General features: G+C 39.4%; 4 protein-coding genes across 4 annotated transcripts; 2 read left to right on the top strand and 2 right to left on the bottom strand.

Moving 5' to 3' along the window:
- The first annotated feature begins 2,092 nt into the window (after nucleotides 1–2,092).
- On the top strand, nucleotides 2,093–5,285 carry LOC126792937 (uncharacterized protein At2g02148). The gene is made up of 8 exons (XM_050519460.1): nucleotides 2,093–2,107; nucleotides 2,186–2,564; nucleotides 2,652–3,005; nucleotides 3,092–3,254; nucleotides 3,378–3,501; nucleotides 3,915–3,980; nucleotides 4,577–4,831; nucleotides 5,138–5,285. The coding sequence occupies exons 2-8, from the start codon at nucleotides 2,225–2,227 to the stop codon at nucleotides 5,237–5,239; spliced, it is 1,404 nt and encodes a 467-aa protein (XP_050375417.1). The 5' UTR covers nucleotides 2,093–2,107; nucleotides 2,186–2,224; the 3' UTR covers nucleotides 5,240–5,285.
- Nucleotides 5,286–5,458: 173 nt separating this feature from the next.
- Nucleotides 5,459–6,685, top strand: LOC126792938 (protein SLOW GREEN 1, chloroplastic). Its single transcript, XM_050519461.1, has one exon. The coding sequence runs from the start codon at nucleotides 5,608–5,610 to the stop codon at nucleotides 6,601–6,603; it is 996 nt and encodes a 331-aa protein (XP_050375418.1). The 5' UTR covers nucleotides 5,459–5,607; the 3' UTR covers nucleotides 6,604–6,685.
- A 188-nt stretch (nucleotides 6,686–6,873) lies between these two features.
- On the bottom strand, nucleotides 6,874–17,938 carry LOC126792936 (uncharacterized). The gene is made up of 12 exons (XM_050519459.1): nucleotides 17,630–17,938; nucleotides 16,410–16,952; nucleotides 14,842–16,038; nucleotides 14,416–14,743; nucleotides 13,932–14,187; nucleotides 13,629–13,845; nucleotides 13,133–13,485; nucleotides 12,515–13,027; nucleotides 10,912–12,103; nucleotides 10,198–10,551; nucleotides 9,870–10,107; nucleotides 6,874–9,731 (listed from the first exon to the last, which is right to left on the bottom strand). The coding sequence occupies exons 1-12, from the start codon at nucleotides 17,735–17,737 to the stop codon at nucleotides 6,874–6,876; spliced, it is 8,157 nt and encodes a 2,718-aa protein (XP_050375416.1). The 5' UTR covers nucleotides 17,738–17,938.
- Nucleotides 17,939–20,015: 2,077 nt separating this feature from the next.
- Nucleotides 20,016–24,274, bottom strand: LOC126790679 (DEAD-box ATP-dependent RNA helicase 32). The gene is made up of 8 exons (XM_050517011.1): nucleotides 23,856–24,274; nucleotides 22,982–23,257; nucleotides 22,375–22,698; nucleotides 21,923–22,114; nucleotides 21,652–21,807; nucleotides 21,149–21,570; nucleotides 20,839–20,996; nucleotides 20,016–20,560 (listed from the first exon to the last, which is right to left on the bottom strand). The coding sequence occupies exons 1-8, from the start codon at nucleotides 24,222–24,224 to the stop codon at nucleotides 20,223–20,225; spliced, it is 2,235 nt and encodes a 744-aa protein (XP_050372968.1). The 5' UTR covers nucleotides 24,225–24,274; the 3' UTR covers nucleotides 20,016–20,222.
- Nucleotides 24,275–25,553: the final 1,279 nt, after the last annotated feature.

Genomic DNA, 25,553 nt, shown 5'->3' with positions numbered 1-25,553 from the left:
CCTCAGATTCAATGATATGGTTCAACCATTTTCCAAAAACTGAGTTTATTCCATATTTTTTCTTATATATATAACATAGATGTTTTATTCCAACAAACAGATCACAATCTCTGCCATCGGTTTGCGGAGTTGATGGTTTTATTTGCATATTGCATGCATTGTGCCATTTATTAGCAGAAATCTCGGACTGTTGTGATTGCTTAAAAACAGCTGCAGAACTGTATTTTGTAGTCACAGTTGCCATCTTGAAAATCTAAACAGCGGTGTGCACAATCAGAATCCGACCAACATGGAACTCCAATTTCGAGCTGCATCCCCGCTTCATTTCCGGCAAAAACCTGCGAAGTTGGTGAACCTGCGCCACCATACACGGCAACACCAAAACATCAACATAAATTTCAATGTACCAGGGGAAGAGATAGTAAGAGAGACTAACATGCAATAACCAGGAGCATGACAAAGAAGGCCATTTTCGTAGTCGACATTCTGATTCTCTGAAAGCCACAATTTCCGTTTAGTTAGTAAGTGAAGATACTGTTGTTATGATAATTGATTTATAGTACTCGATTTGATTTGGTCAAGGTAAAGCCAACTATGGTAATCAACGTAATTCAATTCCAAATATCTCATTTTGCTACCCAAAGTAATGAAGCCTAATATAATTCATGAACCAGTATAATGCTCTAGATGTCCAGATTCCATGCAAAATCTATCCAAAATTGCCAACTTCATCTGTCAATGAGACATAAATGATAATTTAATTGCTAAAGATAATTTCTCCAAATGGAGGTTTTTAGGGGATAATCTTTATTTATCCCAATTACACCTCTGCTAACATGTTTTCCAATAAATTACTACGAATTCGTTTAGTAAGTAACAAATCCACATCCATTACCCATCATGCCAACTCCTCCCTCCTCTTCTTCTTCTTCAAACCCTCTCACCTTTCAATCTGTCATTTCAGCTCTTTGTATTGCAGCTATATTTTTTCTGATAACTGAAGCATTAGATACTACAACTGGTGCAATTCTGATACCGGTTATCGTTATAGTCGTATGTTTCGTTGTCTTCTCAGTTCTTGATCAGATTATTCCCGCCGGCCGATTATCAAGTCTCTCGTTATTTCAAACTCAAACACACAGACGGCCCTATCCTCGTGATCGACTTCAGATTTACGTGTATCCGGTCGTCGGGCCTGTACACAATAACCAAGCATGGCTAGAGGATTTGGAGATGGTGCTACCACCGGGCGTTATTTACAGTGAAGCTCAACATGAAGATGAAGAAGAAGATCAAAGGAGTAGTATTAGTAGTAGTAGTCGAGAGCATTGTGTTATTTGCATGGAGGATTTTGAGGAGGGCGAGTCTTGCCGTGTTCTGCCTTCATGTGATCACATGTTCCATTTGATTTGTATCGACTCTTGGTTGAAGCTTCATCCATCTTGTCCCATTTGTCGCAACTCTATATGCAAGTGTACCGCTTGTGTTCTAGACGTTTGATTTCTTCATTCATGTTACATATGATCGTGGAGATTATTGTATCTCCAGATTTTAGAGTTCTATGCAATAGTGTTGGATTGGAGGGTATTTTGATCTTCTAGATATTGTGTATGGTTGAATAATCTGATTATAGCTAGGACTCTTCATCATTGACAAATATGTTACCTTTACGACATCTTTAATTTACCAGAGAAACGTGTCGTGATGTAATTTTTCTTGTTTGGTTACATGAAAAATTTGGAATATAACTGAATTGACGTAAATTGAAATAAAAAATTTAAACAAACAATTTCGTTAATTTTTTTTCTATTGAGAAATTCATAAATGCTAAATACGATGAAGAGATTCATGCACCTATAAACTTTACTAGAAATTTTTTAGTGCACAACGTATAAATAAATTGAGTACCAAAGCGCCTTGCATTGCGGGTTGACATTCAATCTTCTCATTTACTGGAACATTGAAGTGAGTTTGTCAAGTCTTGACTACAGAGAGGACCATCCGAAGAAGCATGAGGGTGCCCTTACTCTATCCCACACCCACATTGTATATAAAGGACTGAAACCCTGGCTTGGAACAAGAGTCAGGCTTGGATCCAGAACCTGAGGTACGGTCTGAGGCTTGGATTCCTTTGCTAAATTTCTCAGTCTACATAGCCGTTACATTTTCAGTTTTCGGTTTTCAGTTTCCGGTTGAAAGAGAAGAAGAAGAAGAAGAATCGAAAATGGGGAGTAGGGTTCCGTTGCAGCACTACAACATGAGATCGCCGCCGCCGCCCAATTCCTTCATCGCCGGCAGCCCTCTCCACCACGACCTCAACAACGCCGTCGTCGTCGACTCCCGCTCCTCCGCCAAGCTCGAATCCATCGTCGCCGCGGACGCAGTCGACGACGGCGTCCTCGACAACGACGACGACTCCAGCGCCGTCGTCAGCGACTGCATCCACGAGTCCTTCTCCAACTCTCTCCCGATTCACGGCGTCGGCGTGGACGACGAGCGGTCTAGTCTCGACAACGACGGGTCGTCTAGCTCCAGAGCTACATACGACATTCTATGCCTCCAAGGTAGCAGCAAACTCATATCTCAATTCAACTCTCATTCAATTTATGCTACATTTTATGTACTGATTATTTGAATCAATTTCGGAGTAGATGTGTCACCGATTGAGTCATCTAGGGCGAGGTTTCTGCAACTTGTGGTGGATCATTTTATAAGTGAACATGTGATCGAAGCGATTGATAGTGAGGTTAGTGGTGGCGGTGATTACAGTGCTCAGTCCGGGCAAGATAAGCTTAGTAAGAGGAAGCTTGGGGAGGTACAGCTTGAAGGAGACCCGAGGTTCGCATTGCCGTTGATGTATATTGCAAATATGTACGAAACTCTTGTTAATGATGTGGACAATAGGCTTGCTTCCTTGGGTGGATTTCGCGAAAAGACTATTGGTGTTGCTCTTGAAGCAGCTGGTGGTTTGTATAGATTGCTGGCTAAGAAATTTCCCAAGAAAGGTAATGAGTTTTAACAGTAGATATGATGTTGAATTGAGCAATGTGAAGAGTGAATGGCCTTAAAGAATTGTTCTTTGTTTCGTTAGGACCGTATTCGTTTAAGAGAAGAGAATTGGCCACTTCCCTTGAAACTAGGACAAGATTTCCAGAGTTGGTTGTACAAGAAGAGAAGCGTGTCCGATTTGTGGTAGTAAATGGTTTGGATATTGTTGAGAAACCAAATAGCCTACCTATTGATGAAGCTGAGTGGTATGTTTGGTGACTGCTAATCTGTTACTAAATGTCCTGTTACTCGCTTTACATGAGTTTATCAGAAGTGAAGTGACCAAGTTGATCGGACAAGATTAATGACTAGTCTGCTCTTTGTTGCAGGTTCATAAGATTGACTGGTCGGAATGAAGTGGCTGTCTCTGCTCAAGACTTTAAGTTCTACTCTCCAAGACACAAGTATAGGCGTGTTCCATCAAACTCTTCTCCTAACATACTCGGTTTACCTGTAAGCTCAATGCCTTGATGCAAATTGTTTCTTAAATAGTACAAAGCTAATTACATCACATTAACAAAAGGAGTTGAAGGTTAATTCCACCATGGAGAATGGGATTTTGTTGAACAATTGTATTGTCAAACTTATAATGACATAGGTCTTAGATGCATATACATCTTACAATATTTTTTGTTCATGTATGGTATGCTTGATCTAATCATAATGCCATTAAAACTTTATTAAGGGTGTCTTACTAAGAGAGCCCCATACATCTTACAATAATTTCATTGTCGTATAGTATGCCTGATCTAATCATAATGCCGTTAAAACTTCAAGTTATTTATGGGGTGACCTTTGTTGTTATGTCGTAATTGTTCAACTTTACAAATAAATTGAACGCATATATGTGATTTTTTCTTTTTCAGTCGTATCCTGCACCTGACAATTCTTCTATGTTGGCTGCTGCCCAAGGATTCCGCTCTGTAAATGAAGTAAGAATTAATTTCATAACTGTTGTCTTATCTTTTGACCGGATTATCAGCATATTGGAACTATATTAGATCTTGGATTCACATGAGCAGTTCAAAATTGATCTTTACACTTAGGTTTGTTGGATCATCTTAAGAAAGGGAATATGCTTCGGCGAAAATTGATTTGGGGAGAGGACTCGTCCTCTCCAAAGACATTAGGTATTCTGATTAATTGTATCACCATCATGCCAATTTTATTACTGAAATATATATCTTCTTAGAAAGTAATCAACATGCATATTTGCCAGTCCTACAACATTGAACACTAGTTATTAGGTTGTGTGGGTAGAGATTACCAGCAATTGGTAGTGTTGAAACTATTGACATACACTTCTATTGATGTGCAACCAACAACAGCAAGACTTTCATCTGCTTAGAACCCAAGTATAGTGTGGTCATCTTTCATCTTGGATTCTAGAGTGGTCGTGGAGATCTCTATTTTGGAAAACTACTTATAGATTAATGTTGCTCTGTATGGCTTTTGCTTTATTGAATTTGCTAATGTGCTTCCCTTAATGTTTTTGTTGATGATATAAATGTGTTTCTCGTCCTGGCAGCCACAGAATCAACAGGAGACTCCATCCAAGCATCATCATATGCAACCTCTGTCACTTCAATCTCAGTTTCAAACTGTTCATCAAAACCATCACCAGCCCATGCACCAAAATCAGCACGCTGTTCACTATTCCCAAAACCATGAATGCGGTCCAACCTCTCACCTATCTGATATACCTCATCATGCTCATCATTCGTCAACCATATCGCAACACATGGCTTGCTTACAACATGTAGGGGGACGCTTACATGTATTGGTGAGTATCTATATTACTTTTCATATTGATATCAAAGTGTATGAAAGATCCTGTACAAAACATCAGTTGCCATACTATAGTGTTACCAACAAGGCAAATCTATAAAACTGCAGCTGCAATGAGCACTGATGCTAGTTTGTCCTTCACTTTCTTCTGTTGATGTCATTGTTAAAACACTCCGTTTTACTTATTGTTCTCTTTGTTGTGTAATGAATCCACTACAAGTGATGGTTATGTGATTTCAAATGGCAACCGTCAGTGACTAAATTCTGCTTACTGATCCTTATGAATTGCTCTTTATGCCAGCCTTCGAACCCCGCCAAGTTTTGTGACGAATGCGGAACCCAGTACCTGAGAGAAACCTCCAAATTCTGCTCTGAATGCGGCGTCAAGCGGCTGGGCATCTAATCCAATCTCCCCACTACTCCGGCATCGCCTCCTTGTTCAATCTCATGTTGCTTCCAGAAACAAAACCCCCATTGTAAATATGTAACTTAATACAACTCCTCCAATGCATCATTTCACCATTGATGCCTCTATCTATACAGCATTTCAAAAAATCAAGTTGTTGAATATGTCACCCATCACAGGTAATGAATGGTATGAACTATGAAGCACTCTCTCGACTAATGCTTTGCTTCTAGAGAAGGGTAGTTGGTAAAATGGCAAGTAACACCAGAGCTTATATATACACCAGCGACTTTTAGCTCTCTCTCTTATTCCTTGAACCCCCAAAGCCTTGTAGAGAAGCAGAACCAGTCTGAATTGGTTTAACCATGAACTCTTCAACTCTAGCCTCCTCGTCATCTTGTTCATCGCTCTTCCAAATCAAGCTCACTCCTCCTACCAAACCCACCCAATTTTCTCTTCTCCGTTTTGCCCCTCCCAATTCCCACAATGCCCTCAAAGTCTCCGCCTCCACCAACCACCACCCCTCCTCCTCCTCCTCCTCCATTCTCCAAACCGCCAAGCAATACGCCAAGGCCGCCATCCTCGTCGGCCTCACCGCCACCGCCTTCCACAGCTCCTCCAAGCTCCTCGCCCGCGCCGACCACCCGCCGGCCACCGTCTCCGAACAGCAACAAGAAGAAGCCGCTCCGGCGGCTTCTCAGGTCAAAGACGAGAGCAACCAAGCCTCGCCGCTGTCCGACTTCCTCGGCTCCAACTCCGACGCCGTCGCCGCGCTCAAGTCGCTCCTCCAGCAGAAGCTCGAGAACGGCGAGGACGACGAGGCGCTCAAGATCCTCAACCGCCTCACGGCGGCGCAGCCGGCCGTGACGGAGTGGAAGTTCCTGACGGCGAGAGTTCTGAGCGAGATGGGAGAGCTCGACAGTGCACGGCAGGTGTTCGAGGAAATTCTCGAGTCGAATCCGCTCTCGTTCGAGGCCTTGTTCGAGAACGCTCTGCTCATGGACCGCTCCGGCGAGGGCCACGCCGTGCTCCGGCGGCTGGAGGAGGCGCTGAAGGTGGCGGAGGAAGAAAACAAAGTCAAGGAGGCCAGAGACGTGAAGCTGATCATGGCGCAGATACAGTTTCTGCAGAAGAATGTGGATGATGCTTTGAGTAGCTACAATGAATTAGTCAAGGAAGATCCTAAAGACTTCAGGCCTTACTTTTGTAGAGGAATGATTTACAGCTTGCTGGAGAGGAATGATGAGGCCAAGGAGCAGTTTGAGAAGTACAGGCAGCTTTCGCCGAAGAAGTTTGAGGTGGATGGCTACCTCAGGAAGCCATTGTCAAGAATCAAGCTTTTCGGCAGCGATGAGAATTGAGCAGAAGATGATGCTTGTTCCCTCTAGCATTGTTATAGAGTTTTGTTATCTGTCGAAAATAAAAAGGCCAGACATTTTTGTTTCGTTCGAGTTTCTCTAATAGCAGTTCAATCTTTTCTTGCTGTGATCTCTACTGCAATGCATTTAGCTCTGCGCAGATTTGTAACAACTTCATGAAATAAAATGCAGTAGCTACAGATAATATGATCGAGTTACATCAGATAATATGAGTTTCCAAAGTACATGAAATTTCAGGGCGATGCGACTTGGCTATTTCCGGCCTCCTTTCTTCTTGTTTTTCTTGTTCTTGCCCTTTGGCTTGTTCTTCGACTTGGTTCCAGCTTCTTTACTGCTAGATGTGATGGAAGTATCAGCACCTTGTTGGCTTGTTTGATTCGATTTGCTGGATGCGTTGTTTTCCGCCTCGCCTTTTGTGGGGCTGGATACGTTGTTTTCCTCCTCGCCTTTCGTGGGGCTGGATGCGTTGTTTTCCTCCTCGCCCTTTGTGTGGCTGTCTTTGACGTCATGATGCTCCGACTGCTGATCTGACGATTTGGATGGGCAATCACCCTCATCTTTACTGGGACTGTCTTCAGCTTCATGCTGCTTCTCAGCTGCAACGTCAGTCTGTTTTAACAAGCTGGAGTCTGGAGGATGGAGCTTAGAACCCTTCCCTGCCTTAGAATCATTTGCAGCGGTCACACTGCATGAACCACTACCTTCAGCACCAACAGATCCAACTTGAGTGACAGGCGGATTTGGAAACCATTTTCTCAATATGTCATCCTTGGATTGCTTGACCGTCATGTCGACAAAGATGGCATCTGAACAGAAGAATCTGGAACAATCAGGCCCAAAACTTGCGATCACCAAAGTATTATCAATCTTCTTGAGAGCTCCAGCAAGCACATTCACATTTAAACTGAGAGAATTGTGCTTCCTCCTCCTCCTAAGTGCATCGAAAAACTCCCATGGAAGGAGTTCAGTTATGTAGTTCCTCCCCAGCAGCTCATGGATTATATCCAAACACGAATTGAAGTTCAAATGAATCAAACACAAGACGGTAACCAATCGCAGCATGAGTGGCTGGTAATACTTCCTCCAATTTCTGTCAGACTTCTGAATCCATTCAATCATATTCTGCATGTTAAAAATACAACCACGAACAACCTCAATCAAAAAAGGAAGAATGCGTCCCAGAGAAGGACGCCCACCAGTCACTATGGAACGTGAGCTGGTATCTTCATCCTGGTATATCAGCCATTCAATAAAGCATGAACTTGTAGTGATAACAAAACCTTGAAAGCAACTTGCGGAAAACAGAAGGCGCTCAACAAGATACAAGAAGCACCCAGGTGATATGTAGTCAGGAATCTCCCCCCAATTAGCACTATAAGTTTCAACCAAAGCCTCATGTAACCACTGCATGACAGACAACTTTATTGGCTCATGACTGGTACTTCCAGGTCCAATGCTCGCACAGAGATTCTCAATGAAGGCCTTCCATGGTGCATGAAATTCAAGTTTTTTCACAAGCTCACTAGAGAGTTCAGTATTCAGCTTACCTGACCCCAGAATGATCATTGCAATCCTTCCAATCTGGCCATAAGACAGCTCATTCTTCAAACTGGCATAATCAGCTATCACTTGATTCAGCACATTCTTTGAGGCATCAGTTCTTCTGAGAGAAATCATGTTCTGTCCCAATGAATTCCTCCAATCTAAAGGAAAGATGTAAGCAACATACTGCGTAGTCGAAAATGTAACAAGCTTCTGTAATGTCGACGTATAATGATTCCTTGGCTTCAAACATGCGGAATCCAATAGATATCTTGCCACATCATAAATAAGGGTAAGAGCCTTGCACTGGAAGAATGTGGTGCCAGAGTTCTTTGGTGGGTACTTGAATAGTGCCTCGAGCTTTTCCAAAACTTTGATGCCAACAGAGAGCAGTTCTGAACCCCAATAATTCTGAGCAGCTGGAATGAGCTGGTGAACATCAATGGAGACCAACTTCCCATAACTTTTCAAATGCCTTTTCTCCACACCTCTGACCCAATCAGCATCAGGGATCAGTAAAACATAGATTGGATTCATATTATGGTATAACCTCCAAACTCCTAAACAAGTGAAACAGAGCTCCACATAGCTATTGTATACTGGAGTTTCCAAACATCCTACAGATTCAATAATGTGGAGAATATTCTCCTTCCAGAAATTCCAGTAGTAGACAAGCGAATCAATGGACACCTGATTCATAGATATTTTGTCTTTTGAATGCTTTACAAGATCTCCAATCAATTCTTTCTCCCATATATACTTATCAGTTCTTGGAGAGAGATGGGCATCCAAAACTTTTCGAGCTGATAAAACTTCACCTCTGATACTCTTATGTCTTTGAGAAGCATCCATCTGCTGCTTCAAAACAGCCAAGTCATCCTGCCCTTTCAATAAAATCTCCGCCTCAGTGCAAACTAGCTCACAAACATTATCTTTCCCATTCTTGGCAAACGACTTGGCCTTCGTCAAAAGCTCCTCCTGTTGTGGAAACTTCTTCATGGGCCAGCCTTTGCTACCAGATGACCAAAGAGACTTGGACAATACATAACATAGAATTTGCAGTGAGGCCTCTTTGAACTTGCCTGCCTTTCCAAGGAAATCAGATTCAAGTAGAATCTCACCCTTAAGCTGGGCGATTTGAGCTGCTTCCAGAAAATTCCCAAATTCTTCCTCCAGTGACAAAAGCTCATCAAAGCTCTCTAATCTTTTCAAAAAGTCCCGCATCAATGTTACAGAATTGAAAGCTTTCACAAATTTCATCATGAATCTGTTATCTTTCAACTTATGATAGTGAAGTGCACAGCTCTCCAAGAACTCCTGCTCCATTTTGTCTATTCCTTCTCCTCTACTAGCTTTTACACAGTCCTCAACAGCATGCTGTTTCCAATAATTGATATACTGCAAACCCATCTCAAATAGTTTCCCATTCGCACAAACAGTGAGACACTCAGAGAAAAAATTGCCCTTGGCATAGACATCTGCAGCATCCTCGTAGCATCCTGCTAGTGAAAAACATTCTGCAGCTCTTCGAAGTTCAGATTCTCCACATTTTTCTAAATATATCCTGGCTGCACCATAAATATTTTACAAAGTGAAAAGCTAGATTTTTAATAAACAGCATTCCTAACCAAAGTTACACAAATCAATCGACCAACAGATGAAAAAACTAAAAAATATAAAGTACACTGGTGTTTGATTACACCTACCTGCTCTTTCATACTCCCCCAAGTCAGAAAAACATCTCGCAGCAGAATCTGCCTTGCCAATAGCATCAAATATTTCAGCAGCTTCTCTAAGAATAGATTTAGCCTCTTCAGGATTTGATGATTGCATACGCTCAGCAACAGCTTTAAGGCCAGAAGCTTTGGACCTCCTTTCCCAGTACGTATCACCAGCTCTTTCAAAGCACATTGTGGCCATTTCATAGTTCTGTTCATGATATAACTGCAGGGCAAATATAAAAGAACAACATTACTCGAAATAATGTTGTCAACAACAGACATAGCTATCTTCTATATGAAAGATGAAGCAAACCTTTATGCCTCGTGATTTCCACTCCTCTGGACTGCTTGCCACTTGCATTGCCTGGGCAAGCGAATCATCTAGCTTCCTTTGTTGCACAAGACATTTTTTCTTCCAATAGTCAAACATAGGTTTCGAGAGGTCTTCCACATTTTCACAAATCCACAATCTCTGTCTTGTCCGAGTAACGGCAACATATAATTGCTTCAGTTCAGAGCACAATATTGTGTGTTTTGATTCACTGAAACTTGGAAAGCCCTTAGGTAATGTGGAGTCGAGTAAATCTTGTTCCTTCATGTAATCATATATAACCCTCCACTGCTTTTTCAAAGGAGATGAGCTGAAAAAGTTGTATAAGAGGACATCCTGTAAAGATGATAGAGAAACTTTAGGACGGAATATGTCAACAAAAATTTCAGCATAACAATCAATTCCCTGATGTAAACCCAGAATGTACACGTAAAAGAGTACATCCTAGAGGGACAGATACATTAGTATTAGATCGAATTTGAAAATAGACTTCAGAATTTAGACATAGTCAACATTAAAATGGACTGGATGATTTATGAATCATGATTGATCATTTTCTGATGTGTAGTTAGAATTCACTTGGAATAAATGGTATATATAACGTGTGTGTGTGCGCGCGCATGTCCTGTTTTGACTTGAATCAATCAAAATAACTTTCTCAAAAAATAAAGATAAGTGAATAAATATTGTGATTACCTGAAACTCAAGGCCCTTACACTCCACAATTGTTAGGACAAGAGCATTCTTCCCTACAAATTTGGATATTTCCTGTCGAGCACCATCATCTCGCACCAAAATCACTTGCTCTGCACCAAAGCCAACTATATTTCCACTGTTTCCAAATATTTTCATGATTGCATTTTCATTTTCTCCAGATTCAAGCAAAACTGGTGCTTCACCATAAATCAGACTGGTTTCAGGTTTTAAAACATCCACAGAAAAGGGGAAAAACCTATACAGCAGTTCAACAATGCTTTGTGATAACTTCAATATGCCAGCATGAGTACGGAAGTTCTGAGTCAACTGAAGTAATTCAGAGATGAGGCCCTTTTCTGTTCTTTCATCGTTTTTATTGCTTCTTGACTCCAACACAAACTTCTTGTAGAACAGATGTCTTATATCCTGAAACCTAAAGTCGATACCCCTTGCTATAGTTTGTGCTGTATCACCAGAAAAAACAAATCCCTCTTCAACATTGTTGCACATATGTTTAAAAAGAGCAATTTGACTCATTGTTAGATCTTGAACCTCATCAATATAAACGAATTCCATCCGATCACCCTCATATTTTTCATTCTTGAGTCGACGGTGGAGATCAATCACAAAATCAGCCAGATCGAATTCACCATTTTCCATCTTCAACTTTTCATAGGCCTGAAAAACATCATATATTGCTTCTCTCTTTTGCTTGCTCAGATTAGAACCCCTGCCCTCACACAAATGAACATAATCCTCCCGGCTGAGTTTACCATCACATGCATCTATAGCTCCCAAGCCACCTTTTATATAAGAAATAATCTCTATGAAGACTCTTGAAACGTCAAGCTTCTTTGTTATCTGAGTATTAAAATGGGGCCAATACAAAGAGCTAAACCGTTCATAATTAACTTCTTTTGTCCTTATAAAGCTCTGAAATGCAACTGATCTCGTACTCCTAAAATGGTCAGCACTAGCAGCAACGTCAAGGAATCTCTCAAAGTATGAGTTACTCAATGTTCCATCGAGCATCATCAAAAACTTATGGAATGTAATGACAAGTGGATAAGAACACGGAGGAATATCGTGAAATGAATCTTGTATATCCTTGCATTGGGTTTCCTCATCAAAATCAATATCAATCAAACTTCCCTCACTTGAGTCAGCTGAGTTACCTCCACCACAAACAAAACTGTAGACATCAAAATTAGCAAATTAAAGTTGTGCCTCTAGTACTTATAAGTTAGGAGTCAGAAGATTTATATTTTTACCCAGGAAAGAGATTTCATTACAAGTAACAGAGATCAACATTCATGTACTAGTGCAGCAAATTCTGAACAAGAATTAAACACAGTTTAGACTTTAGACTGAGATGAAGTAGACATATGGTTGTTTAATTTACATCAAAAGTGATCATATTTGGGAAAGAATTATTTTTTACAAGAAACAACAATAATTAAAAATGACTTTAGTTTAATGTGACACCATAATTCCTAAGCATGATATCTGGAAAATGATGTAGTTTAATGATTCATATCATAAACCTAAACTCACAATAGAGCTAGTAAGCAGAAAATATCTATTTCAGGAAAAGTTCAATCACCTTTTCAAGTGTGAAACATGACGCTTGATGGCAAAACATAGCTTAGGACTGACTGTCACAAAAAGCTGGCGCAGAACTTTCCCTTCAGTAGCTGCAGAACTTTGCTCAACTATGCTACTGTTTTGACCATTATAGCATCCTTGAACTGCGAATTGGTGCCACTGTTCTTTCTGAAACAATTTCATTGTTAAAACTGTTGTTTTCCCAGTCCCTGACCTTCCGACTATAAAGGAACTTCTACGATACAGGATAATCTCCATCTCTTCATCTGTAACTTCAAATGGAAGATCTAGTTCTCCACCCTCACGGTCTGACAACAAGTGGTTTACTACCCCAGATGATAAGGAATAAAATTTCATCAGTAACAAACTCTCGCTGACCTGTGAGTTCTCAACATAGCTTCGGCAATCAGAAGTGTCACCAACTAGATCACTCTGAGCTTCACTGGTGTTAAGATCCTTAAACCGGGAAAATTGCAACGACGGTGCCCAACTTTTTGGAACCTCTAGTTCACTGGTTACAAATGATTAACAAAACCAACAACAAGTTAGCAATACAGAAAGGAGTCATAATTATTTTAAAGGCATTTTAACCAAACTAGATGGTTAAACAACATACCCATCAAGACACTTCTCCTTGCAAAGATTAATAAAGTCATCAGCATATCTGTTGAAAATACTATCCAGGCGGATTATCAACTTCGGAATATCCTCCAGTGGCAATATGTCCCAGATCTTCAAAACTTGAACATAGTGCAAGTTCTTTGCAATATCATTAGTGCAAACAATGTATAGACGTTCAACCTTAAACTTCTTCAAGATCATGGAAGAACTACCACAAATTGTCTCAAAGTTTTGCTTCTTAGGTCTCCAACCACTGGAAAGATTCAGTAGAAGATGTAGGACTGACTTCCGCAAGCGGACAGATGTCAGTTTCTTGAATGACTTCAGAAAGTTATCACTGAAAAGTACCTGAAGATAATGTACAAACCAAATAATCCCGTTAAGCAAAAACATTGAATAGTTCCATTAGTAGAAGTTTTTTTTGAAATAAAGGAAGATACGACAGAGAAACACAGAATATAAACATACATAGTAACAACCAAGAGCTTTACCTTCCATCTAGCACTTCTAAAAAGTACGCTGTCCGCATTGAGCAAATCATCATATTGGTCAAACTCTTTCTTTACTTCTAATATGGCCTTGGCTAAATCCTTGTCTTCATCGGCATTAAAGAAACATTGACGGCATTTGGCATCAAGGACCAAGGCCTTCCAAACTGATTCACCATCAGAAAGAGTCCTTTCATTCCCCAAAATCCACAAACAGTGCCTGAAGTCATCACAAGTTCAACAGACATATCCACCAAATTTATAAATTAGACAGCAAAAGTACAAAAAATTGAAGTGAAGAAATACCTAGCCCTTGTGAGAGAGACATTAACTCTCTCTGGTTTTGAAATGAATCGAAGTGATTGATGGCTGTTGGATCGTACGGTGGATATTATAATTATATCCTCTTCTCCACCTTGGAACCCATCAACTGTTTTTACCTTAACTACAAAGCCATCGAGCTTATCATATTTCTCACCCACTCTGTCCTTAATGGCGACTACTTGAGCAGCATAGGGAGATACTATACCAATACTGAGTCTCTGTTTGCATTCAATCCACCCTATATACCAAGAAAAGCCAAATGAATATACTAAAATTACACAGTAAGAGCATAAGACTTCGGCTATGTGTGACATGGTGGTGTTTTAAAAAAATATAACCCTACAAAGGCATATTTCTTGGGTTGAAAACAAAGCAATGGAGACTTGCATGAAATGTGCTGAACTGAAATCCCACATACTAAGTATACTGAGATGAGAACGTGAAGAAGAATTCCTGCTAGACATACCTTTGTACAGATTGCGCAGTATTTTTGAAACAATAGCAACCTCAACCATATTCTTTCGACTATGTCCATCCTCATCTTTCTCCTCTCTTCCACCAATCACATTAATAAAAGAATAGGGACCAAACATAGATCCTGGAAGATAGTGCTTCTCGTGGCTTCTTCGTTTTACATTCGGAGCATTGAGGATCAGGTTATAATAGAAATTTGAATTTGGAAATAAACTTATTGACGGATGCATTCTGTATTGCATATTTAAAAGATGTTTTGAATGACCCATCAAGCTCAACCTCTCGAACAAACTTCTTGCAAAACCAGCTTCATCAGAAACCTGCAAGAGATACGAAGCAGATTTTGAAATAAGACAGAAGTACAATAAAAAAAAGAGAAGTAGATGAAAGATTGTGAGAAAATGTAGCCTCAACATACATTGCTTGTTAGCGTAGCTGGTAACTGACGTTCATCGCCAACAAGAACAGCATGCTTCACACCTGGAAGTTGCAGGGGTATCGTTGACTCACACTCTTTCAGCTGTGCAGCCTCATCAATAACAACAAGGCTTAGTGGCTGCATTGCCACTCTATGAAGCTTATATGAACTAGATGCAGTGCAAAATATTAGAGTGGCTCTTTGAAAACAGAACTCCCTTATAAGCTCCTCATTCCCAATATTTGGAAGTTTAAGTTCACTAAGAGAATCCCGTAGACTGTGTAAAGCTAAAAGGCAATCCCTTCTCATCATCCAAAGATCAAAGGAGTTGTCCACAAATGACTCGGGCACATCTTCAACATCAGTATGAGAAAAGAGTTCTTCCACCACTTCAGAAACAACATTGTCTTGCGACAATAGTAGCTCAAAGGAATCAACTAACTGGATAATTGAAACCAAATCTTGGAAAGTATCTACCGAAATATAATTTTTCCCTATATGAGTACAGAACACAGAAATGCAATATCTTAACGGCGTTGCAGTAGACACAAATCTATCTTTCAAAAATTTAACAAATGTTTTGCACTTCCCCTTTTTAACTCGAGCACCTCTTCTGCATTCTTTATCTTTCATTTCACAAACACTATTATGTTCTGTCTCTTTGGTGAGCTCATTTTCCAAGAAAATATGGTAATCAGAAACACAATCCTCAAGTAAACTTATCATGGAAGCAAAGCAATGCCTCCAACCAGTCCTTGGCCCTAAACATTCCACCAGCCTTTTAACACGGCAATCCATATAGATTTCTTCAATGTCTGAACCAATTTTGAGTCGCTCTTTATTTCCAAATAGAAGTATCTCTCCTAAAGAGCAAAACAAATCATCTGGCTCTGCTTTACCCACCATCTTCACAAGACGAGAAGCAACTTCAGTTATTGCAACATTTGTTGGAGCACAAATAAGAGTCCTACAATTCATCTGGAGCAGGGTGGAAAGCAGAGTAACTGTGGTCTTTGTTTTTCCAGTACCAGGAGGACCCCAGATAAGTTCCACCGCAGAATTTTCACCAGAATGCAGCATTTTAAGGCAGGCCAACACCGCTCCAGTTTGGGACTCATTCAATCTGGATGATAAACTCTTAACTATACTCTGATTCCAGATGTTATTATACTCTTCAGAGCAGAAATCTCTTTGACCCTACAAAGCATAGCATAATCAGTCAGCTCCAACAATAGATGTCAGCTTTTAATCCAACAACAAAAGGTCTCCCGATTCCAAATCAATTGGTAGAGTTAGATGGGAAAGATACAAGGCTAAAGAAAGTCTAAAGATGTGATTGCATCAGTCAATCAATCCAGTATATATAGCTTGATTGATATAAAATATTGAGGATTCAACTAAAAGAAAGTCAAATCATGTGATTGTATCATTACCTAAAGCCTAAAGAAGAAGACTGTCAGAATTATTATGAAAACCTACTGATTTATAACTACATATCATACTTGTTAATGTAATTGTAGCTCTATGGAATAAATAAAACTACATTAGTCATTCAGGGCCTACATTACCATAGAATCAGTGCAGAGAACTTCATTGATAATCTTCAGATTCCTGGACATGTGCAACGCTTTCCAAATTCTTCCTTCAGGGATTAAATTCAATAAGAAAACTACAAATAGTGATGTCCTGTTATTTTCGACTTCAAACTCTTTTGACGCCTTGACTTTTAGATAAAGAGAGGTACTGTCATCTTCATTCTCACTTTCTGAGACATTGGTGGCTGATGCAAAAGCCCATGACCTCCCTACCTTTTGTAAATCATTTACAGTTTCAGGTTTAGCATCTGTTAAAACAAAAAGATCACCAGGCAAAGTTTTATATGGCTCCTTGCCACTATCACTGAACCTGTTTCGCCAGTAATCAACCTTGACATCATATAGATTTGTTCCATATGGTTTGGCTTCTTCAAAACCCACTACTTCAGCAAATGGTACTCTACGAAGAGTTTCCATACTCGAATGCACTTTCGCTCGTGTTTCTTCCAGTAAAGGATATATGTAAGACCCAAAGTAATGCTGAGCCGATTGAAAACATTCAGGAATCTTCTTCACCTAGAAAAGTGAAGGCTCAAAATAAGTACTCTTTTGGATACAGCACATAGTGTTATCATAGAAGTTCAGAATAGTATGTTTCAACAAGCATACTACAATGTGATTAAAAGTTAAGCCAACCTGATGATCCAAAATCAACGGTAATGGGTATCTAATATTGAAATTCAGGAGTAGAAAGTATTGTACAAGCTTCAATTCTTTCTACTAGTCCTGGTTTAGCCTGAATTCCTAAAGTAGTATAGAAGGTCTGCTATTTATGTGCAAAACCAATACCTTCCATCTTCCATATGGGCCATGAACACATTTTGTTCATGGGTAACGCTGTTCTTTAATAGCAGAATCGCATTAATAGGGAAGCAAAAAATGTATAAAAAAAACTGCTAAAATAAAAACAAAAAAGCAACCACCTTTCATAGGCATGAAGATTCAACAAAACATTCTGCACCAAATTAATAATATTTCCCTGTGTGGGTCTTCCCCACTAACACATTACCAAAAAGAAAGCTGCAATACCAATATCTAACAACATTTGAAGGATTGACAATCCAGAATGATTTGTATCGAAAAAAACAATCCAGAATGATGAGAACAAAACATCAAAATAACATAAAGCGACAACCTTTCATAACAAGAACAAGAATATGAGATGTAAACTATCACAAAGTGGAACAAGATACCTTGTCTTTGTAAAGATCCTCATTGAATATGTCCTCCAGGGACCAAGAAAATATAGTATCAGTGAAAGGGTCAGGCTTGAGCTTTTTCTTGCCTGGAACCTCCATCATCTCTACCAAGACTCTTGCAATTCTTTTCTTCCGTCTTCAACACAAACCCTATGATTCTGAACCGTTTCACATAAAACCCACTTCTTAGATTTTGAAAAAGATGAGAGCTTTGAACAAATAACTCTTAAGAATCTATAAGAGGATGATCACTGCATGCATTACTATAGTACAAGTGATCCCAAAACCAAAAATGCTTCTGGGTTAAAGCACAAAGTGATTCCAGAACCTTAAAGAGAGAAAGAAAAGAGTAAACAGTGATGATAAAGGCCATTACTTTCTACTTAGCGGAGACGTTCTTCTCATCAATTGGCTAGTCCGTACTCTCTCTACTCTCTCCACTTGACCATCTGACCTCAAAAGCTCTTCTTTCTTGAAACTAAAAAAACACAATGTTCACTCGGACAAGTTTTCTTCATATTTTTCTCGAAGTAAATTATTGGGAACCGGGACAGGTTTTTACTTTTCACAAAGTATTAAAGTATTCTTTATCTAAAGGACTTCGGCAAGAACAATAGAGTCAAGACAAAGACCAATAAACTTAAACACGAAGGAATGAATGATACACACAACTCACTCAGAGCCTCAGATAACCCATGAAGTTTGCTTGACTATATAAAATCATGTTCTAATACAGAGAGCAAATGTTGATACCTGAATCAAAAATGGTCGACTTCACATTTGCTCTTGGTTTGTATCGGTGCTTACTCTTGTTACTTGTGTTTATCCTTTATAGTGAGCGAGATAAGGAGGAGAAATGTGAAATTAGAAGGGTCTGATGAGTTTCCCCAAAATTCAATGGAAACTTCAAAGGTTGGGGAATGATGAGGCTGCTAGGAAATTGTAGAAATAAAATTAATTTATTGCAAGGTTACACACAGCATTTGTACCATCAGCAACGACTTTATGAACAATAAATTTTGTATCGAACACTGAAGATTAAACCGTGATATGACGAGGTTAATTAGCAAGCACCTCCAGACGGTAAAATGGCACTGCAAATGTCAGACCCAACATGAAAATGCAAAATTTTGTGAGTCGACCACTAATTATTTATGTACGTTGTAATTTCTCATGAAAGTGAATTCATGGCTCAATATCATATATATGGAAACTGCAAATAACAGAACATGCATGCATGGGACTGAAAAAATAAATAAATAAATAAGACCTAGCTAGAAAGAGAATCACAACATACCATTTTATCTAACAGATTTAGCTCCAAAGCTGATAAATCATCAAACAAGTTCGTATGCATGATGAAAAAAACACAAGTTTAGGCAGACGGAAGTGATCGATCAATTCATACAAGACAACTAGTTATGCATTGAAGCTAACAGGTTAAGAGCCAAAGCTTATCGATCCTTTGTATAACTTCGGTCACATGGCTCTTCCCTCGACTCAGAAACATCATCCTCCTCTTCTTCTGCATTTGCTTTCTGCAACTTCAACTTCTCCAATCGTTTTTCACGACGCTGGCGAGCTTCATCCTTATCTTGCATGTCTGCCATCATCAGCTCTTCCCTAATCCTCTTAGAATATACTGTTTTGTTGTCTGCAGCAAAATTAATATAGATATGATATATATATATATATATCAGTCTCTATCCAGAGTGAAGCTTCACTCTGAAATTACAGAGTGAAGTTCTAATTTTGGCACACTTTTTGGTCAAATTTTTTCACCATAAACGATTCAATATTTATGTATGGTATTCAAGATCATCTCTACAAAATTTCACATAATTCGGACATCGTTAAAATATTGAAATTAGATTAAATCAATGAATGAATTAAAACTGTTCAACGTGAACTGTTCGTGTGAATCTCAATTTTGAAAACTCAAACCATTGTCAAATTAGGTGAAATTTTGTAGAGATGATCTTGAATAACATACCTAAATATAGTATAGCTTTATTTGCACTAGTATGATGAACCTTAACAAAATCCACGAAATATGAAAAGAACGGTTTCTCCCCCGGAGATGAGATGCCGAGAGTCTCAAAGGAGATGGCTAGGTTTCTTACATCTCCCTGGCAAATCTCATCGTCGGGTCCAGCCATTCCAAGAAGCCCTAGTTCAGTAGTTCTTGTATTCAAAGTGAGCAGGATAGAACCATGATAGGTTTCTTACGCATTTTATTCCGAAGAGAGCAGTGGGTCGGGTCGGGTCACACGGTCTCGACTGGTTTGTCACAAGGATTTTGATTTGGGGACCCACAGATTATAACCATAATGGGTTTTGATGCAGAACAATGCTAGTTACTTTTAATCCAGATTGTAAAATGCCACTGCAAATTTCCACTCAACATATCATAAAAGTATAATTCACGGCTCAATATCATATGGAACAAAGAAGAGATGGGAGCTATAATAAATGAGAAAGAGAAGCACTCTGCTTAAGTAACCAAAATCTAAGGCGCCACCTTTTTATCCAAGAGATTAGCTCCAAAGCTATATAGGAAATACGAAACTTTAGGCAATGGAAGTGTTTAGTTCTTGTGCATAGAACCTAGCCATTTAAGAGCCAAAGCTTCCTGATGGTCTATATAACTTTTGTCAGCAAATAATCCAGCTTTATTCTTCTTGTCTTCTCTCTCACCATCATCATCACTATCAAAGTATATCTTTGACCTTTTGCGCGATGGATGATCAGATGGCTCTTCTTCCGACTCAGAAACGTCATCCCCTTCTTCTGCATTTGCTCTCTTCAATTTCATCTTCTTATTCATTCTTATTTCACGACGTCGCTTGCGCTCTGTTTCCTTATCTTGCTTGTCTCCCTTCTTCACCTCTTCCCTCATCCTCATATGATATTCTTCTTTCTTGTCTGCAGCAAAATTAATGTATATATATCAGGACACTAAACCAAGCAAGCTGCAAAGACATTCCAGTTCATACACAACATGTGGTGACAGTCATCATATTCTTTGATTCAGGTGATCAAAACTTGTTTTACATTCATTCTACCCGAGCTATGACAGAGGCAAGAACTAAACCAACCTCACAGTGATAGGAAGTTCAGGCATTCGGTTGTAGAGGAATCAACCAATTATTTTATGACTCATTCTGGTTTCATTTTATCAAAATTTAGGAATCAATACATACCTTGAAGTCCATCAAGAATGCTGGGATCTGCGGGAACAGACAACATTGCAAGTGGGTCCATACCAATGCCGTCTTCATCAAATATTGTCCTTTGTCCCGTTGGTTTATCGAGATGGATCTTCTTCAACTTATTTTTCTTCAAAACCCGAGTTGCCGGCCTACAGTATAAATGTGCACAGAATAAAAGAGTGAATCAAACGAGTCATCAAAGCTTTCATTGATAGTGATCTGAATATATAGTTTGATTTTATAATTAAAATAAATAAATAAAATAAAGAAAAATGAACAGTATGTTAGACCAGCAACATACATAATATCTGGAATTTGTCTTCCTTCCTCCTCTCTCTCAGTCGGTGTATCATTTAATCGAAGAAGACCTTCCACTTCCTCTTCCTCCGAATCACCAATATCAAGCTCCTCTCTAGGAGTCCCCAGTGCATTCTCCATGTCAGATTGTTCTGGTTCAACAGTGGGAGACAGTTCCAACGGCTTCTTGGACTTCAGTTTATGGTTTGAAAAACGGATCCTGGGGGTCATTGGTAAACCCATTGATGCCGAAAACTCATCAACTGGCAGTTGCATCACATCAAAAACTTCTTTGTCCTTGTGATTTTGAATAGACTTCAAATACGTAATAAAGGCCCTTTTCGCCAAACTTGGAAGTGTTCCAGGGTACTTGACTAGCAAAGCTGACAACAACCCACTGATAGGTTGCAGTCTCTTGTTGTTAACCTGAGAAAGCAGCATAAGGAAAAATAAATAAAGTTTGAAGTAAAGAATGTATCCACTTCCTCTTAAAGAGAGACGGTGTACCTTAATACTTTCTATAGGAATTTTTGCGGCTTCTAATTTCTCAAGCATTTTTGTTTCTGAAGGCATCACAAATAAAAGTGATCTCCCTTCGGATTGATAGCGTGCAGTTCGGCCAACTCTGTGTATATAGGATGCAACATCTTCAGGACAATCAACCTAAAAATGGGGAGATGATGATATAAAGAACTGATGAAAAAAACCAAAAACAAAAAAAAAATTCATCACATACAACAGCATATAACAATAATCTTGGGAGCAGCCAACAACCCACCTGAACAACCCAATCGACTGCCTGGTTGAAATCAAGGCCTCTTGATGCTACATCAGTCGAAAAGAGAACTGTAGCTTTTTCATGGAACTGTGAGTATGTCCCCATTCGTCCCTCTTGCTTCATCTTACCATGAAGACACTTCAGGGGTATTCCAGGACGGAGCTTCTTAAATGCTTCATAGACAAACTTTACCTATTAAAGAAGCAATTTAACCTAATCAGCAATAATATAATTTAAATCATATACAAGAAGACTTGGTAATACCAACAGCCAAAGGAACTGATAAATGATATGAATGAAGGTGATAAGTCCACTGGAACTAGACTGATCTTCCTTATAAAGGAAAATAGTAGGCTAGCCACCAGCAGCCAGATCAACTCTTGCATACGCTATGCTGACATTTTCTGGCATGACATAATTGTGCATCAGTAGAATGAGAAACACAATGGCACCTGTTTACGCGTGGATAAGAACACTAAAATCCTAGAATTCAGATGCGCCTTTATGAAGCTCCACAGCATATCTAGCTTTTTATCGAGAGGAACAATCATTGCAGTTTGTTTCAAACGATTTGGAGTTGCTCTTGTAGCTTGCTCATGCACACTAAGGTACTCTGGATCCTTCAAACTAAGTCTTGCAAGATCTTGAACTGACTTTGTTTGAGTTGCAGAGAAGAGAAACGTTTGTCTTCTCTTAGGTAGCTGTGAAATGATGGCATTCAGTGCCTTCTTAAATCCCACATCAAGAATACGATCGGCCTCATCGAGGACCAAAACCTGTTCTCTGGCAAGGAAAGTTCACCCAAGTGAGCAGATATATATACGTAGGACTTGATTAAGGAAATATTAATATGAACAACTATCAACAAAAAAATAATAGAACAAATGCTAACAGAAGACTAATAGAATCAAAACAAATTCTGATAACTACGTTTTTAAACCAATGCAAACTAAGCAGCAACAAAGAGCCATATTTCCAACTATACTAAGTCAACACTATAATTTAAGAGCAAACAAAAAACCCCTATTTCAAAAGCAAACAGGAAAGAAAAAAGTAGACCTGTAGCTGTGAACATTCAAAATTTGGCGTCTCATCCATGTGCTGTAGAAGTCGTCCAGGAGTACAAACCAGTATGTTCAATTCATTTACTCGCTCCTTCTCGGCTTCAACATCTTTCCGACCACCAATTAGGAGGCCGGCACTAAAATTATGGTGCTTTCCAACTGCTCTTAGCACATCAAACGTTTGACTAGCTAGTTCCCTTGTCGGAGATATAATAATGCAGCCAACCCCATCCTCAGGATTCCATCTCTCTTTATACAATTTCTCCAGAAGCTGAAATCCACAAAGTGCGAGAGGTTAAGCAAAAAGGTAGACATTCTAAATACAAAAGGATAACATAAATACTTGGTGATTATAGAAAATGTAAAGCATGTAATTCAAATACAACCCACACACAAACATGCAAAAAAAATTCAAAAAAGATCAATACTTTAGAAATCTAATCCAATAATTCGACACAAATCAAATGTTGCAAAACTCAATCAACAGAAAACAAAATATCAGCCATCATTCTCAAATAAAAAGAAATACTAGCCATTGACACTACTGTTCACCTCTCACAAAATCAAGCATCACAATTCAAAGCAACATCAACTATCGAAAAGCAAAGCCAATAATCTGACTCAAAGCAACAATCACACAACTCAATTAACTAAACCGAACACTATCACTACCTAAAACCCACAAACCTCAACAGTAACTTGCATTTCTCACAAACACCAAGCCAGAAATGTAAAAACCAAACAGTAAAAAACCAATCTTCCACACCTCAATCCACCAAACCAAAACAACTCCCCCCAAAACCCAAGCAACTCAAAATTCCAACAACCACCCAGATACAAAGCCCGTCCCTTTACCCAAACCCACATACCGGAATCAAAAAAGCGAGAGTCTTGCCGGAGCCGGTCTTGGCGGCGCCGAGAATGTCCCTGCCGCAGAGCGCGTGGGGCAAACACGCCCTCTGAATATCTGTCATGTCTTTGTAGTTGGCCTGGCGCAGGGCGTCCCTGGTCTTCCGGGAGATGGGGAGCTCGGCGAACTTGGTGGCGCCGGCGTAGCGGGAGAAGGAAGTGGAGTCCACGCGCCCAATGGGGGAGTTGGAGGGGAGAGGCGGGAGGGACATGGGGTTGGAACCGCTGTCGGGTTTCTTGGATTCGATCCATGAATTGAGAAGCTCGATCTCATTGACCTCCGACAGTAGCTTTTGCTTCCGAGTTGTCTTCGATATTGGCTTCTTCATTGTTTGAACTTTGAAGAGTTTGGAGTCGAAAGCCCTAGTGTTTTTTTAGGGGTTTTAGAGAGAAGTGAAGTGAAGGGTTTTTGATCGGTCGGGCTACGAATGCTTTATGGGCTTGGGGTTCTTTTGGGTCTTGAGGGTAAAAACACTTTTGACCTCTCTATGTTCTTTTGATTTTGGTCGAATAATAGAAGGGTTTTAAGATCATCACCCTTACTTACTTTGTTGCCAACGATTAATTCACTCTATAGTGTCATTTGCTTAAGCATTTTTCACCTTAATTTGCATCGATACAAGTGAGTTTGATTCTACCTTAGTTGCAATTTACTTGAAACTTGAAATTGGGTTAACGATTACAAAAAAAAAAAAAAACATTCAATGTACATGTTTGGTATTTCGGTTTCAGGTATTACCAATGTACATACAAGTAGTTAGTGATGATATAATTGTAAGGGAAAATGTTATGAATGGTCCCGTAGTTTTGTGTCATAACCATGTTTGTTTGCCCACGTAGTTTCAAAATATTTAATTTTGGTCCTTATGTTTTAGAAATTAATTATTTTTTGTCTTATTTTAATATTTTGTCTAACACTTTTGTGAGACCGTCACTTGCCCGTCACATGTTTTACTACATACTAATCAAGTACATAAGATTAATCAGCAACCATTTAGAAATGGAAACAAACATAAATCCAATAGTAAATGTAAATGATTTCAGCTACTTACAAGTTACAAGAGAAGTTCCCCTTTTACCAGGGTTGAAAGAACTTGGTAAGCTCGGTAAACAGTAATCAAAACCAGCGAAGAAAGATGAAAGAACTGTTCTTGCCTTGAGTTTAGCAAAGGCGAATGGTGATTGAAGTGAGTTTACTTGGACTTCACGGCACTTCACTAGTTCACTATGGTATTATTCCAGCTTTTACTAGTATTGAGAAGAACCGCGCATGGAGAAATGGAAAAGGCGCGTGCGGTTGATGACATCACGCATGGATAATCTCAATTACGTCATCAATAGGTGTACTGTATTTGTACTACGGAGCCCAATTGCACATTTCTGTCTAAAACTGATGGGCCTGACAGCCCAACACAAAGCTATTCTCCAACTGACCCAACTTGCGTTACAAGTAACGCTATGAATCCCATGATTCTGCATGCATGCCTAGATGGCTGTAAATATTTGTCCACGCATATAATCCTGTTGTTTCCCGAGTCTCACATTCCACCATATGCTTCATCGTTTTCGGATGATGAATCAATGGAAATCTTTGTTTTTCTCACTGCCCTCTACTTGATCATTTGATTATGACTCTCTTGGAGCCTTTTAAGGTGCCA

Source organism: Argentina anserina, chromosome 4 (genome assembly GCF_933775445.1).
Source record: "Argentina anserina chromosome 4, drPotAnse1.1, whole genome shotgun sequence".
In the NCBI taxonomy this organism is placed as follows: Eukaryota; Viridiplantae; Streptophyta; class Magnoliopsida; order Rosales; family Rosaceae; genus Argentina; species Argentina anserina.
Note: the sequence above shows the minus strand (reverse complement) of the source record. Positions and strands in the feature narration are given on the sequence as shown.